At 43.9% G+C, this 16,527-nt stretch overlaps 1 protein-coding gene across 1 annotated transcript in view; it reads right to left on the bottom strand.

Moving 5' to 3' along the window:
• Positions 1–2,766: 2,766 nt before the first annotated feature.
• BBOX1 (gamma-butyrobetaine hydroxylase 1) overlaps positions 2,767–16,527 on the bottom strand; it is a 704,161-nt gene continuing 690,400 nt past the window's right edge. The window contains exon 8 of the mRNA XM_085643632.1: positions 2,767–3,488. Coding sequence (XP_085499758.1) covers positions 3,325–3,488 — 164 coding nt within the window. The 3' untranslated portion in view covers positions 2,767–3,324. The remainder of the gene's footprint in view (positions 3,489–16,527) is intronic.

The following is a 16,527-nucleotide window of genomic DNA, read 5'->3' as shown; positions in this document are numbered from 1 at the left end:
GGTTTGACTCTAGACTGGCCTGTACGAAAAATGCCAGGCAGGCCCAATTGTGAGCTGCATCTGCCAGTGACAGGTTAAGATTCTTCTAAAGTGAGGAACGGATGGGTACAGCCCCTAGGCTACTCTTTGAAGTGCAATCATGGCAGGGGCACAGCCCTTCCTCAACCATTCTGTCAGGAAGACTCACTACCCTCTAATAGACAATTTACTGTGGGGGAGCAATCAACAGTCAGTAGGCCCTAGACACATTCGGCTTAGGCAGAAACATACCGACTTTCTAAAAGTGTCAATTCCAAAATAGTAATTTAACATCTGACTTTACCATTAAAGAGGATTGTATATTACAATTATAATTATAATTAGTGGAAGAAGTATTTTCCTACCTGTTTCCAAACTGAATTTAGTGCCTATTAGGTGTAATAAGCAAACTATCAAGCACTCCTGCCCTATGATATAGTTATAAGTATCAAATAGGAAGGTTTAAGCCTATCAAAATGTTTCTTTTTCCAGGTAGAAATGGCAATTTAGATCTGTACTAAAGGCTGCAGAGGCAGGCCTTAGATATGTTATACAGTGCTATTTTAGAAGTGACACAATGCATGCTGCATCCCACATGTAGCATTTAATTTACAGGCCCTGGGTACAGGTAGCAACATATAATAGGGACTTGTAAGTACATTAAATGTACCAATCAGGTGTATACCAATTTAACCATGTTTAAAAAAGGAGACAACTTTGCCACTGATTAGTAGGAGCAAAGTGGCCAGAGATCTAAAGCCAACAAAAATTGGTTCTCCAAAAAAAGGGTAGTGCAGACAAAAATCTGGGGGAATACCACGCAAACAATGGTCATTTTCAACACCCAGTATGAAACGTTTGCAGTCAGGATTTGTTTGGGTGATGAACTGTTTTGTGAGGGCAGTCAGTGCTGCATTATAGTAGTCAGGCCTAGTGTTAGGCAGCGCCTGAACATCTTTTCGACTTCTTGCCCTTCCAGGTGAAGGAGGCTCAACCTTTCTATTGCTGCGTTAGTCTCTTGTAGTGATATATGGTAGTTTGCAAAGGGGTTATCCATGTATTGCACCTAGTTGCGACAGATGGATGTGACAACGGTGTATCAAAAGGCTGGTTGGCCTTACCTGCGCTGTGGAGCATGGCAACAATGTTACATATAGTACAATGTCCAAAAGATGGAGTTGATGGTGACCCCTGCACTTTACAAGCAATGTCATATGATCTTGGAACAAGTTTCTCATTGTGACAGGTGCATTAATGGACATGGGTTAAAGGCAAAGGCATGGGACAATCAGGTACACAGAGAGAAACAGCAATTCCTGTAGCAAAATGTCTTTAAGGCACTGTGCGGTCAGTGCCGGGGCCATAAAGCACGTGTGGGGTGTTATCACAGCTTTGCATGCAGGTTATTGCATGGTAGGGTAAGCCATGAAGCACCTCCAGGTGCTGTTTCCCACCACTGTAGTCAGTATGTGGGCCACTGTTCAAGAGAGCCTGGATGGTGGGACCATGTGCAGCAAGCATGTGCCTTACAGAAGAGGTGATATGTGGTGGAGAGCTCTGCTGACTGTGGACCCCAGAAGTTGGAGGTTGAGGGTCGGTGCAGACACTCCAGTACCCTCATTTGTGAAGGTGAGCAGCTTCTCAGATGAAGTGAGGCTAGGTAGTCTAGGGCTGGTGAGAAGGTAAAAAGGCAAAATTGTGGGCATATTGCAGAGACTATGAGGGGGTAGGTTCAGCCTTGTTGCCATAATGTTGTGTCTCTCTTTTTTTATTTACATATTTATGTAGCACGAACTCGACCCGAAGGTATTGGAGCGCTTTGCACGAGCACCGAATTTACATTACACATTCAGGCACGGGAAGATTAAGTAATTTGCCCAGAATCACAGGATGTGGACGCGACCCCGAGGCTCGAACCCTGGTTTCCAGCACCAACTGAGTTCTAGACGTGCACAGCCAGAATAGGCAGGGGATCTTTATATTAGAACTTGTTTCATGTTTAGGACTGAAGCATTTAAAGAAATAGTGGGTCATAGCATACAAGAGCCATAGGATTGCAAACACCATAATAAACCTGGTGGGTGTTTTTATCCAATTAACTAACCTCAGGGCCCAGGTTCTGGCTGCAACCACACGCACCATGCTTTTATGGAGAACCCCCTTAAGCAGGAGACTGCTGGAACTGTTTTTCAGTGGTAGGAAGATCAGAAGCCCCTGACTCAGTGAACATCAGACATCAGCCGGAGGGCAGAGAATATATAAAGAGTTTCTTTGAAAAAGTTTTGTTTCCTCCCAATATGCCCTTGATAAACTCAACGACTCAAGCTATGTAGCTGGGATATTGATCAGCCCTTTGGACCAGGGCTTGAAATAGAAAAGTGTCAGAGCACAGCGGGGCACAAAGCTTTCCAAAACATGACTGGTCTTCACTCACACCCGTCCGGAGCTCAACTTATGTCCACCTGCAATGAAGCCGGAAGGCCGTGCCACAAGCCCAGCCCTCTCATTGGCTTGCTGCGGCTGATTGGCTTCTACCACTGCTTACACAGGCAGCCACTATTGCAACATATTGTTATAAACTTGACCTTGGGCACCTTTCTAATAACAGGTCAGGTTCTCTGGTGCATTCCTCTGCGAGCACTGGCAATGTGATCTAGCGCCTGAAGCTGAAATGTTGGCGCTTTGCTACAAACAACAAATGTAATATCTGAAGTGAAATTCAACCAAGAACTTGCCTTTTAAACAATCTGATTTTACCGGCGCAGTGTCATTTTATTGCATTTCAGAGTTGTTTTTCATACAAAATACATTTGTTAATTGTTTACCACACAAATCCCGTAATCATGTCCAACAGGTCAAGGACCTCAACATGGAATTCACATAATGTCAGGGTGTTATGTAAAGATACTGCAAGAGCTGCTAGGTTTATCTAAATTTAAGACTGGTACAAAATTGCCTACACTTGCCTACTGCATTACTGGATCAACCAGAAACAGATTTTAAAAAAAGTGCAATCAAATTAATTTATATTTACATATTGAACAATACGTAGATTTAAATAAGAGAAACTGTAAGATTATGTAAATGAAGTTCACATGTCTTTGGAAATTATGCACATCAGTATAAGATTCCTGCGAAGGTGCAAGCAGATACAATCTAAACAAATCAGTGCTTAGCCCTTTCTTGATGTTCTCACTGTCAAGGGGGTTAGGCGTCACCACTTGATTTATCTGAGGACAATATTAACTAAATAACATTTTTTGTTATCTCTGTGAGTGGTGCAATCATAAAAGTGAAGTGAAAATGTCATTTTCCTGCATCCTTGAGTGCCTGCTTCAAGCAGCGCAGTCTGGACATGACCACGTCCCAGTCCAGGTAGCATCCCTCGAGGTGCCGCTGGGTCTGGCTGGCCGGCTGGTAGCTGCGTCGCCCATGGAGGATTCGCCAGTTGTCAAATGTCACTATTTGTCCTACAACAAAAATAAGATGCGCATACGTCATCCAAAAACTCTTGGGGGATTATACTAAAGGACACAAAGGGTCATGTCATTAAAATGAGCAGTTGCAAGCAGCAGATCAATGCTTACACAAGGTTTAGAAAAGAACCCCTTTTGATTCGACGTATTTAAGGGGGTTTACAAGGATTCGGAGTTCATGACCGAGAATGCAAGAGGAATGATGTCTCTTCATTTGAGGGTTTTTATGATAATGCATTTAAAAATGGACACGATAATATTACTTTTTCACTCCTTTCTGGGGGGGGGGGGTAAATACAGATGTAAAGTTAAAAACAAATTACCATGGGAGGTCTAACCTTGATTATAAACCATATGGCATGGTGCTGCCCACAATGGTTCTCAGAGAGTTTATCAGTAATGTATGTGTTTGTCTTGCCTTCGTCTTGTCCTGGGAGGGTGGGGAGTTTTATTTTGGGGGCGGGCAGGCTAAAATGTTAGAGCTACATCTCGAAATATCCATCTTCCTGCGCATGCCTTTATAAACAAGAGTAGGAGAGCCGCGGGTGGGACTAGGAGGCCCTGAACTCGCACTAATGAAGATCACTGGGATGCTGGGATTTGTGGCTCGTGTTTGAGCGTTTTTATAAACGTAAAATAATGCAATTAGCGTATAGAAATACCGTGTAGGCCTTAAAACGAGAAGCTACATTTGTATAATGGCAAATGAGAGCACATGGGGGCATATTATCAACAAACAGCGTTAAAATGATCGCCGCTTTAGCGGCAGAAAACTGCCGCTAAAGCGGCGATAATGGGCTTGATAATATGCCCTTGAGAATTCCCATAGAAGCCCATGTTCTGGTGTCAACATGGGGTTCTATGGGAATTCTCAATTGAATTATCAAGCCTCACGCAAAGCAGCACAGCGACAAGAAAGTAGCGATAACCTCTGTTATCGTTACTTTCCTTATGCCTGCTTTGAAACTGACCTAGCCATGATATCCTATGTAAGGTGCATGTCATGGCTAAGTATGTGAGGCCCTATCAGCAAGCTATCGCCAAACTTTGTGGGATTATCGCTGGGTTTCCAGCGATAATCTCACGTTTGGCAGCTAGCGCTAGGATTTTTATCGCTTTTGAGATAAGCGTTGCTAATAGCACGCTATCCCAGCGATAAAAATCCACACTAGCCAGGGATAATTATCCTAGCGCTAAGTGCGCTTAGCGATAATTATCGCCGGATGTTGCTGATATGCCCCCCTGTTAGAGACAAAACAAGCAGCGCTAGCAGATAAGCGCTTGCAGATAAGGCGATAAAATTATCGCCGCTTTTTGTCCGAAAACGGACGCAAAAGCGGCGATAATTTTCTAACTCCTGCTTGCTGATATGCCCCAGGGTTAGCGTGAAGCTCGATAATAGGAGAAATGTCGCTTAGCGACATTTCTCCTATTATCTTGCTCTGAAACGCCCACTTTGCATCTCGTTAGAGATGCAAAGGGAAGCGTAGTGAAAAAGGGTGCTAACATGCGATTTTGCATGTTAGCACCCTGTTGTTAATAGGGCGATGTTTTTATCTATGCTTCTTTGGTTTTTAAAGATAAAGCCCTTGTTAATATGCCCCTAAGTGATGCGAAATAAAAATCTTAGCAAAACATTTTAATAAAACCCTTTGAAAATTCCAGCAATCTTATCATTGACTCTTACAAACTGATTATTATACTATGATATATAAATCAATATTTATTTGAAGCTCTCATCTTTGCTTGCCTTGTCTAAGGCCCAGCGACCAAAGAGCCAGTAGAGCGCAGGGACTTTTTTTTATAGAAGATGACACAGAAATTCTAATATTGTAAAGCAATACTTATTCTAGTCTCTGCGCCAGCACTTGTGTACAAAAATTGCATCTAATTTGCTCCTTACTGTACTTCTTGCAATGTATTATAATATACTATTGCTTGTTAGTGTGATTATAAATAAAAAGCAAAGCCTAACTGTGTGAAATTAGTAAAGCACACTGCAATGAGGGTAAACGGGATCTGCTAAAATTGAGTGAATGTTTATTGGAATATCAAAATGCGCAGCTGGAAGAAGAGTACATAGACAAGCTGCCAGATCATTACCACGTGAAGTACATATTTTACGCCAGAGGCCACGTTACATAGATAAAACTAGTATTACCGAATCCCAAACAAAGCAAGGGTGCTGACACCTAAGTTACATTTCTTACCATTCGGTCAGTCCAGAGAGCATTTAAAATGTTGATGTGAAACTATACCACAATCGATTCACCCAAGACAATTTTAGGGCTCTTACCTTCCCTTTGCCATCCTGAAAATAAACTTGCTCCCTATTTTGAGTGGAACAATCCACTGACAATTTTCTGATGGGAAAATAAATGTAAAGGTTTTGGGAATACAAACAAACCTGAAGATCTGTGGGGTGCACGTTTTACAGTTGTACTGCCCTGGAATCCACCAATCCACTCATATGAACACATTTACACTTGAACTTTATCGTACTTGCAGAATCAGATGTTTTAAGTGTGAATACATTTATTTATGGGGGCTAACTCTGTTTCTCCTATTAAATGCTGCTATATGTGCAAATATAGTACAATTAGAAGCACATATGAAATTATGAATTGCACCTAAAATGTTGTTTTAAGTTTACTCTACAGTTTTTGGGAGTGCCATTCCCATAGTTCTTTATCTGATAAATTTAACATGCTGACTAAAACATTGCCTTTTTAGCTAAAGCAGTTGTTTCCTACTGTACCACAAGTATCAGGCTCATATAGAGACAAGTTTTTAGGTTTCACCTGCACAGCACTAGGACTGTGTTTGTGAAACCTTTTGGTTTTAATACAAACTTACATTTGGGCCTATATCCCGCCCCTTCTCTATCCTGGCTTATCATTGGTTCCTGTGCTTGTCACTTACTTTTACTTCATTTCTGTGGGCCGTAGCATATTTCCCTGCATTTGTCAATGCTTGTTCCTAGTCTGCTTCTCATCAGTTTCCCATAGCCGAAATACTGTCAACTTCCACTTTTGTGAAACTATTTTTCCATCAAGTTCTGCCTCTTTCTGATTTTTCGTCATGCAGCAGATTTATATAGCACAACTCAGAGGGATTAAGTGATTTGCCTAGAATCACAGGATGTTGCGCTGCCAGGAATCGAACCGGGATCCTTAGCTCTCGAGTCAGCAGCTCTGGCGGCTGCACCACATCCTGTCCACTCCCGTAATGTTTGATGGGGAGACTTTTTCTTCGTCCCCTGCTACCAATGCTTTTCATGGGACAGACGCTCACTGTACAGATCGAATAGGGGGTGAACACTAAATTGGCATATTTTTTGTGCCTCTTTTATAAACCTCCAAACAACAACTTAGGTTTATGGGCAGAGCGATCATTAACAGAAGGTCAGTATGAGTGAAGTGGAGGTTCTGGGAATAGCCAAATCCTTTTGTTAGACTTGATACTCTTTAGGAAGTGTTTCCCTATGCCTTTTGATTTTCCTCATGGGTTTTGCTGATTTTCTTCTTGTTGTGTTAGGAGTCTGGGCACTTTCCCACTGTAATGCAGTGTGAAAGTGCATGACCCTTCCTATACATGTAGGAAGTGGTGCTTACCTGATCTTTTAAAATATGTCTTAAGCCTGCAATTGCAGGCCTATGGGTGCACATTTGCACTAGACTACTAGAGCACCCCTAGGGTAAGCCCTGAGAGGTGAAACCAGTGGTAGTTGAAAGGCAGAGCAGGTACACGTGTTCCCTGCCCAGGTAGTCAAGAATACCTACGTGTGTGTTCCCTACCTATGAGGTTCACTCTCCCATAGGTTACCTGGGGTAATGGTTAAAATTACTTCAACCTGCAAAAGAGGCTTACAGTGGAGCAGCCTCATCATGCTTCCAATCATTGAATTCACAACAACAAACCCTCTCTTGTGGTAAAGGTGGATTTGTCATTAATAACTTAGAAATGCCACTTCTAGAAAGTGGGCCTTTCTGTTCTAAAACCCTTTGAGTGCCTTTTAGTTTGTCTCTAGTCCACACCTGAGGCTGGGGGAGAACTTCTGTGCTTTCCCCAGCGACACCCATAGACATTGGGTATGCAAATGGAATGACTGACTTCTGCCATTTGAGGAACTGGCTGGATAGACTGGAGGTGGAGGTTTTGACACTTGGATCATGGCCCCACAAAAGATTAAGATCTGCATTCCAAGGCCTCATGGCAGATAGGACTCACATTTAGGGGAGACATATGTGGTTCAAAAGGGAACCCTTTGAACCATCCCCACTTCAAAGGCACACTACAGTATAACTACTGGTGCCATACCTCAGCAGGGCAGAGATACACTTGTGGGGATGTGGGACCAGACATCCTGGACTACGTGTTGCACGCTGCCAGAGGAATCTGTTGTGCACAAGAAGGATTAATGCCATTGGAAAGGACCGTGCACCCGTCCTGAATAGTTGCTGACTATCTGCTGCTGTGTGGCACCCTGAAGTGTGCTCTCCAAGGGCTTGTTGGCTTTCCTCCTGTTCTTTGTGGAGGTCTCATGGACATGAAATACCTCCAGTGAAAGACCGACATCATCTATGTGTTCCACCTGTAGAGCGGTGCCCTCTCAAGTGCCTACTTGTCTGCGGGATACAGACTGCAGCGGGGTGTGAGCGTGGAACTAAGTATTGTGCCTGGAGGCTAGATTACCCTGAGCAGAGCTCCAAAAGTCTTGCCCGCATCGAAGGAGTGTGGTCCCTGCAATGCAGGGCCTCAGCACGCACACGGGTCTCGTTGGTGATGAGCAGATTCACTAGTTACTGGACCCAGCCAGGCCCACTTTGCCGTCCGTGATGCCTCTTTCTCGTGCGACATGCTGACTGCATGCTCATTGTGTGCGGTGTCCAATTTATAGGTTGTGACCCTCGAAGGGATGGTGAATCAGGAGTGATGCTTCATTCTACCTCTTGGCGTACTACTAAACTTACGATTGTCTGTATGGGACCGGAATGTCTGTTGTGGCTCATCTCATTACGCACCAAACGTTGTGCCTCATTTCAGGGAGGTATGGCAAACCCGACTGTGGGTTGATTGTAACTGGATTCTCTGGTGTGACTCGTATCCTCACGCACCAGACGCTGTGCCTCATTTTCAGGGAGGTACGAAGAACTCAACTTTTGGTTCATTGTGAGCAGATGGTTTAGTGTGACTCACATCATCACACACCAGATATTGTGCCTCCTTTCCAGGGAGGTACGAAGAACCCGACTCGTGGCTCATGGTGACCGGACTGTCTGGTGCGACTCCGATCAAGGCGCACGAGACGTTGTGTATCACTTCCCATGGGGTACGGGGAAAGCTGCACCCAATTCGCCAAGAATTCAGTTTTTCCCTCAGAGCGGCAAATCATCTTCCCTCTCCTCACCCAGCCCAGCGACTTCGTGTTGCCAGGTAGTATCGCCCAACAGGCCTGGATGGTTAGAGTAAGTGACTAGGCTGAGGAACACTTGTGAGAGAAATTTCCAGTTGTATTTATAGTGATGCAGTGGATCCGCCACCCCTTCCGATCTTGTGCTGGGATCTGATTGCCTGCCAACAATTGACACCAGGAAGTTGTGACAGTCATCTTGTTACTCAGTTGAACTGAGTCACCGAAAAAAAGATTAAAAAACAGAAAAGAGGGCATGGTAGAAATTCCCCAACCCTCTAGGCCTCTTAGGTGGGTCACACAGAGTCCGTAGGGGCAAAAGAGCATCACTAAAAAATGTGTGTGTCTAAAAGGTTTATGGATGTTAAATATATATACACACCAAGGTGTATTGATGAATCAGTGGGTGTATGAGTGCCGGTATGGATGATTTAGTGGGTGAGTGACTGACTGTATAAGTGAGTGATTATACATGCCTCAGTGAATGTATGGGTGAGTGACTAGGTTGTGTGAATGTCCGTACCAGTCTGTCATCTGGTGTGTAAGTAACTGTATGGGTTGTTGAGTAGGTACATGAGAGGCTGTATAGGTTATTGGTTGCTTGTCTGAGTATCTTTATGGGTGTATGAGTGTCTGTGTTGGTGGGTGAGGGTGTGTGTGACTGCCTACATGAATGTGTGAGTGGGTGAGTCAGTGCCTGTATGGATTCATGAATGTATCTGTAAGGGGCTGTATGGGTGAGTGAGTGAATGTATGGCTGATTCGGTGTGTGAATGGATGTGTCAGTGGTACATAGGTGAGTAACTGCATATGTGAAAGGCAGTATAGGTGGGTGCTGGAGTATATAAGTGACTGTATGTGCGAGTGAGTGATTGAGAGAGTGGCTGAATGGGTGAGTGTGTGCTTGTGTCAGCAACTGTATAGGTGAGTGAGTATGTGTTAGTATCTGTATGAATAAGTGAGTTGGTATGTGTATAACTGTAAAGGTGAGTAAGTGGCTGTATGATTGACTATGGGTGAGTGAGTAGGTATGTGAGTAGCTCCATGGGTGACTGACAGTGTGGGAGTGGCTGTATGGGTGGATATATCAGGGGCTGTATTAGTGAGTGAGCTGGTGTATGAATGGCTGTATGGGTGACTGAGTAGATATGAATCAGTGAGCGGGTGTGTACGTACTGGTATGGGTGTGTCAATGGTTTTGAGAATGGTAGTGTGGATGTTGGAGTGGGTATATGAAAGTTTATATGAGAGTGTGAGTGGGTGCTTCAGAGATTATTTGGATGATGTCATCAGTGACGTCACTGACCATGTCATGATTGATGTAATATGTGAGGTCATAAGCAGTGCATTGGGGTCGTGAGTTATAGTTAGCTCAGCTATAACTGCTGAAATTCTCTGGTTTTGTACAAGTGAAATTTCCGCCTAACTATAACGCCCCTATAACCTTTGGTTTTTTTTCAGTGATTTCTAAGGTTTTTTAATTCCATTTCCTAACTATAACACCCCTGTAACCTTTGTTTTTTTCAGTGAATTTCGAAGGTTTTTTAAAATCCGAATTCCTAACTTTAACGCCCCTGTAACCTTTGTTTTATTCAGTGAATTTCTATGGTTTTTAAAGTAGTAGTCATGTTTGCAGAGTAGTGAAGAAAGGGGGCGGGCCCTTCGACCAGCTCACAGGAATTCCACTGCGTAGGACTTACAGGAGGAACCATGAGGGCTTCTTGGCCCCCAAGGTCCCTCTGGAGCCAAGGGGACTTCATTCCTCAATTAGTAGTGTACCAGGAGGCATGTTTGCAGTGTGGTGGAGAAAGGGGGCGTGCCTTTGACAACGTCTCTGCAATCCTTCTGTGTGGAACATACTGGAGGTAACAGGAGGTGTAGTTGGCCCCTAAGGACGTCCATGGGGGCCAACTACCCCTCCTATTACCTCTAGTAAGTCTCATACACCAGGATAGCTGAGCTCTGAAAGCAGGCCATGCCCCTTTCTCCATCACTCTGCAAATGTGCCTCCTGATGCACTACTAGTAAGGGGATAAAGTCCCCTTGGCTACTGAGAGTCCTTGGGGGCTACCTACCCCTCCTATTACCTTCAGTAAGTCCCATACAGCAGGTTTGTTGAGATCGATAGCAGGCCACGCCCCTTTCTCCACCACTCTGCAAACGTACATCCTGGTGCACTATTATTTGGGGGATTAAGTCCTTTTGGCTCTTGAGAACAGCTTTGCATGCACCGATTAAATCTCCGGAGCCTGCCCCAGTGGGCGGAGCCATTCGCATGGCATTATGGTTCCGATAGTGCACACAGTTAATTAAACTCCAGTTAGACCGAGAGGTAGGCATCTGATGACGGCTGAAAAATACAGCAGGCAGCCAACGAGACCTTGCATCAACCCACTGGGGTATTTTAACAATAATACTATTTGGCTGGCAAAATGGAATCACTGGAGTTTAATTAACTGTGTGCACTACCAGAACCATAATTCCATGCAAATGGCTCCACCCACTGGGGCAGGCTCAGGAGATTTAATCGGTGCACGCAAAGCTGTTCTGTTTCAGCAGTAACGAGCCAATGATTAAGGGAAAGAGCTCCCGAAACGCGTCTGGGGGCAAGATAAGATGACTGTTCCCTGCGATTACCTGTATGCAGCTGCCTCACAATAAAGAGATGTATTCATACCTACCAGCGGACTCTACCATTGGGGCGACTCTTTGGTTTGGATATTAAGTGGCTGAGCCCAGCCGCGGGAGAGTCCCAGCACGAGAGCGTGTGGGCTTGTGATGGCACCAATCCGGTGTCACCAGTATGACGAGAGGTAGGCATCTGATGACGGCTGAAAAATACAGCAGGCAGCCAACGGGACTTTGCATCAACCCACTGGGGTATTTTAACAATAATACTAGTTGGCTGGCAAAACGGAATCACTGGAGTTTAATTAACTGTGTGCACTACCGGAACCATAATGGCATGCGAATGGCTCCGCCCACTGGGACAGGCTCAGGAGATTTAATCGATGCACGCAAAGCTGTTCTGTTTCAGCAGTAATGAGCCAATGATTAAGGGAAAGGGTTCGCAAAACGCGTCTGGTGGCAGGATTAGATGACTGTTCCAACAGTTACCTGTATGCAGCTGCCTCACAATAAAGAGATGTATTGATACCTATATATATGTATCCACAATTCTCGTCGTAATCCTTTTGCCGAAAGAACAAGTGCAGACCGCATATGGGTGCAAGTATTTTCCAATTTTATTGAGCTACATCTGCCATAACGCATTTCTGCCATTACCGGCCTTGATCACAAGATCATATGATATATTATATATATATATATATATATATATATATATATATATATATATATATATTATCTACTGGCGGTCGCCAGTAGATAGTTATAGTTAGGACGTGGTTTCCATAGGAAATCTCAAAATTCTATTTTGAATAACTTTGGCGCCGGTTGACGAATCCTCGCGAAATTTTCAAAACAAATGGGGCGCTCCGTTCAGCTCCTACCCTGAAAGTCTCGGGGTGATTCGTCAAGCAAGGGCTGAGAAAAAAGGGGGGTCCCAAAACGCGTTTTCCCCCTGCATTTTTCCATAGGACCTTTAGACACAGCTGCAGCCCAAACGGCTGAACACAATTACTTGAAATTTGGCAGAGAGGTAGCCATAAGGTCAAGGAAGTGCCTTTCGCAGGTCTGGTGTAAATCTGTTCAGTATTTCCTGAGAAATTAGCATTGAAAAGCATATCAATATCTATACGCGCGCACCGTGCGAGCTGGGTGCGCGCACCCTGCCGTGCGCGAGCGCAATTCTGATTGGTTGTTAGTTGTCGGTAAACATTAGAATCGGTCGAAACCAGGAAGTGTCAGCCGCCATTTTGTCTCTTGCAGTCTGAGGGGGTGAAAATCAAAGGTGGAGAATGTGAAAATGGGGCAGAGTGGACAGTTCCTGACCCCCTAGCCTTGGTCAGGGGGTCACAGAAGGACCCCCAAGGGAAAAAAATATATCTTTTTTTAAAATCGCGAGGGGCGCGCACCCAGCGCGCACTGCCAATCGTGGGTGCTCGGTGCGCGAAGCGCAACGAGTGCCCACGGAGCGCACACGGTGCGCGAAGCACACCGTGCGCGCACGGTTCGCAGTGCGCGCTGGGGGCGCGCAACTCGCGATTTAAAAAAAAAAAAATATTTTTTTTCCCCCTTGGGGGACGGTGTAAAACCTGAAAAAAAAAACCACAACTTAGCCATTAAAAAACCGTACAAATTCACTTAAACAGCCATAGGTTTCACACACGTTATAGTTAGGAATGAGCATTTAAAAAACCTTGCAAATTCACTTAAAAAACCATAGGTTTCACACAGGTTATAGGTGGACATTTCACTCGTAAAAAACCAATGAAATTCCCCCGTTAGAGTTAGTTCAGCTAACTATAACTCGCGCGACCGCAATCCACTGCTGATGACGTCGCATATTACATCACTGTATTCACTAAGATACTGTTAATAAGTCAGTTATACAATTAATTTTACAAAAAAAACATCCCTTTAGACACTTATTTACCCATTTATTTTTCCATTAAACTTTAGATATACATATATAAAAATATTTTTTTTTTCAGAAAGACACATATTCACTGGATGATGTCATTAGTGATGTCATCAGTGATGTCATTTGAGATGTCATCATCATTCTCCTATTCTGTTAATGTTCATTTAGTCATTTAATCACCAAGATGAACCGATAATTCCTCGCCCACATTCATGCCAGCGGGATTTTTATGAACTTGTAGGCAGTAGAAGGACATTGACCTATCAGGTTAATGGTCTAAAGAATCCTCGACCCATTAAGAAGTTCATAACATGTAACACAAACTATGTAGTTTATTGCCTGGAATGTCCGTGCGGCCTACGATATGTGGGCAGCACGATCCATTGTGTTAAGATTCGCATCCTGGAGCATATGCGAGCGATAGCTAAGAATGATATCACCTACTCTGTTGCGAGACATTACTCTGAAAAACATAATAGCAATAGGGAGCTATTACGCTATTATGGTTTGGACCAAGTCCCCATAAGTGTCAGGGGGGGAGATAGAATCAAACAACTGCGCAGGCTTGAGTCACGTTACATTATAGATCTGGGAACAAAAAATCCCGCTGGCATGAATGTGGGCGAGGAATTATCGGTTCATCTTGGTGATTAAATGACTAAATGAACATTAACAGAATAGGAGAATGTGGTCTAACTATAGGGATCAGGAAGATGAGATTTTGTAAGATGTTACATTTATTTAAGTGGTACTGTTTCTGTGTGATGACTGTTAACGTATCTTTCTGGTATTTATATAATGATTGGGACAGAGGCTTTTGTTTATGGGTCATATATTTGCTTGAATGGTAGGGATTACAATGAGGCTCAGGTCGATACACGGCGTTATGTTAGTAAACTCTCTTTTTTATATACATGGCAATTGATTTACAGTTGCATGCTGTTCCTCTGCAATGGAGGAATATATCCTCTTCATGTTTCACTGCCGATCTTGCAATGATGGTAGCCGATATACGGCTCAATTATGGTCAAGTTTGTGGGACTTCACGAGCTGATACACGGCATAATAACTGTGTAGTAAATGCACATATTTATGATAGCAATTGTTTTTTTGAAAATGAAGACTAACATTGGGAACCTATTTATGGTGAAATGTTTAGCAATTCGAAATTTGTATTTATACATTTTAACAATTGTTTCTCCCAATGTGGCGGCTGATTTCTGAAGGCGATTGTCCCATTTTGTTGTCCCATTTTGCTGTCCATGCGGAAGAATACCATGTGACTCTTGCTTTGCCTCTTTAAATATGCCGTTTTCTGGCGCGAATTTTGTAAAACATTTGATTAAGGCATCGCCGAAACGTGTCATGTTTTCTCATGCTCGCAATGCAATAAATGATTAAATAACTGCAGGAGTGTCCCGCTGAGTGCTTTTCCAAGTTCCTGAAAGTGACTGGGAGTGAGCGCGCATATATATATATAGCTATATAAGAAAAGAGTTGCCTCCAAATGAGATCACCACGCACGGTAAGTTAGAGTCCTTTTAATCAGGGGAGCACAACAGCATCACAACCAGCGTCTCAAAGCACCAATGTCATAGCCAGATGTGTTTCGAGCGTTCCTTCGCCCTTGGTCACTGGCAGGAGAAAACAGCAGTTAAGGCAAATCACGCGCAAATTAAATCTCCCGCCAGAGTGGGCGTGTGCGCAGGTGTATCCTGGTACTTGTGGTTTGCCAAAGTCAATGTAAACCCCAGTGGGCTCCGCTCTTCCTCCCAAATTAAAATTCAAACCCCAATGGGCATGCTTGGAGCAGTCTGTGTTGCAAGCCGTGTCAATAATACTCCTCTGATCGGCTTACCGTTCTTGCAGTGTCCTTTATTATTGACGTTGCAGACCCGCTCTCTCCAGCAGTGGGACTTTCTCACGTCGTGCTCCTCTGATCAAAAGGACTATGTAGATATATATACATATATATATGTGCCTAGGGGTATAGGTGGTAAGGGTATCTTTCGAGTTTAGGGCAAGAGCAAGGTAAGAGTATTGGGTGGTAAAGGTATGTTTAGGGATGGATAAGAGTACTGGGTTTTACGTTTTTTTTAGGGTTTAGGGGTAGGTAAGGGTATTGGGTTGTTAGGGTATTTTTAGTGATTAGAGTGGGTAAGGGTATTGAGTTGTAAGGGTATTTGTTGGGCATTTTGCAGGGTATTAAGAGTGGCTGACGGTATTGGCTTGTAAGGTTGTTTGAGGTTTAGAGGTGGGTAGGTGTATAAGGTGGGAAAGGTATTTTTAGAGTTAAAGGGTGAGTAGGGGTATTGGTTACAAAGGGTATTTTTAAGGTTTAAGGGTGGGTATGTGTTGGACTTGGCCCTTTTTGCAGGGTCATCCCAGAACCTTTTGCCTTCCTCCTGTATTTTTCTGACCTGTTGTTGGGGTTTTTATGACTCTGAGCACTTTATCACTGCTGTTCAGTGCTAAAGTGCATGTGCTCTCTATGGTAACTTGGTAAGACTGGTCAACACATGTTTGGCATATTTAATTTACCTGTCAGTCCCTTGTACAGTGGTGTCCCATATACCCAGGGCCAGTAAATTAAATGCTAGTATGGGTTTGCAGCACTGCTTGCGCCACACAGAAAAGTAGCCTTTCAAACCTGTCTCAGGCCTCTGCCACTGCAGGGCCTGTGTGCACAGTTTACTGCCGCTGTGATGTGGCAAATAAATTGGTTGCCAGGTCTGCAACTCCCCTTTTTCTACATGTCAGTCACCCCTAAGGTAGGCCCTAGCTAGCCCCATGAAGGAAGGACACATGCCTTAACTGTGTGGCATGTCCTGGTAGTGACAAACAGCCTATTTTGTTTCTCACTGCTGTGAGACTGCCCTCTCATAGGAATGCATTGGGGATTCCCTGATATGTGCTCCAGTGGTAATTCCTGATTCGAGAGGGGTAGCATGATCAAGTTTGGTATGTTTAGAATTGTAGTGATAAATCCTGCTTATTGGTCATAGCGGATTTATTATTACTATTTTAGTAATGCCACTTTTAGAAGTGGGCATTTCTGTGTGCTATGTGTCTTT

Source organism: Triturus cristatus, chromosome 3_1 (genome assembly GCF_964204655.1).
Source record: "Triturus cristatus chromosome 3_1, aTriCri1.1, whole genome shotgun sequence".
Classification (NCBI taxonomy): Eukaryota; Metazoa; Chordata; class Amphibia; order Caudata; family Salamandridae; genus Triturus; species Triturus cristatus.
This window is presented reverse-complemented; position numbering and strand designations above follow the sequence as displayed.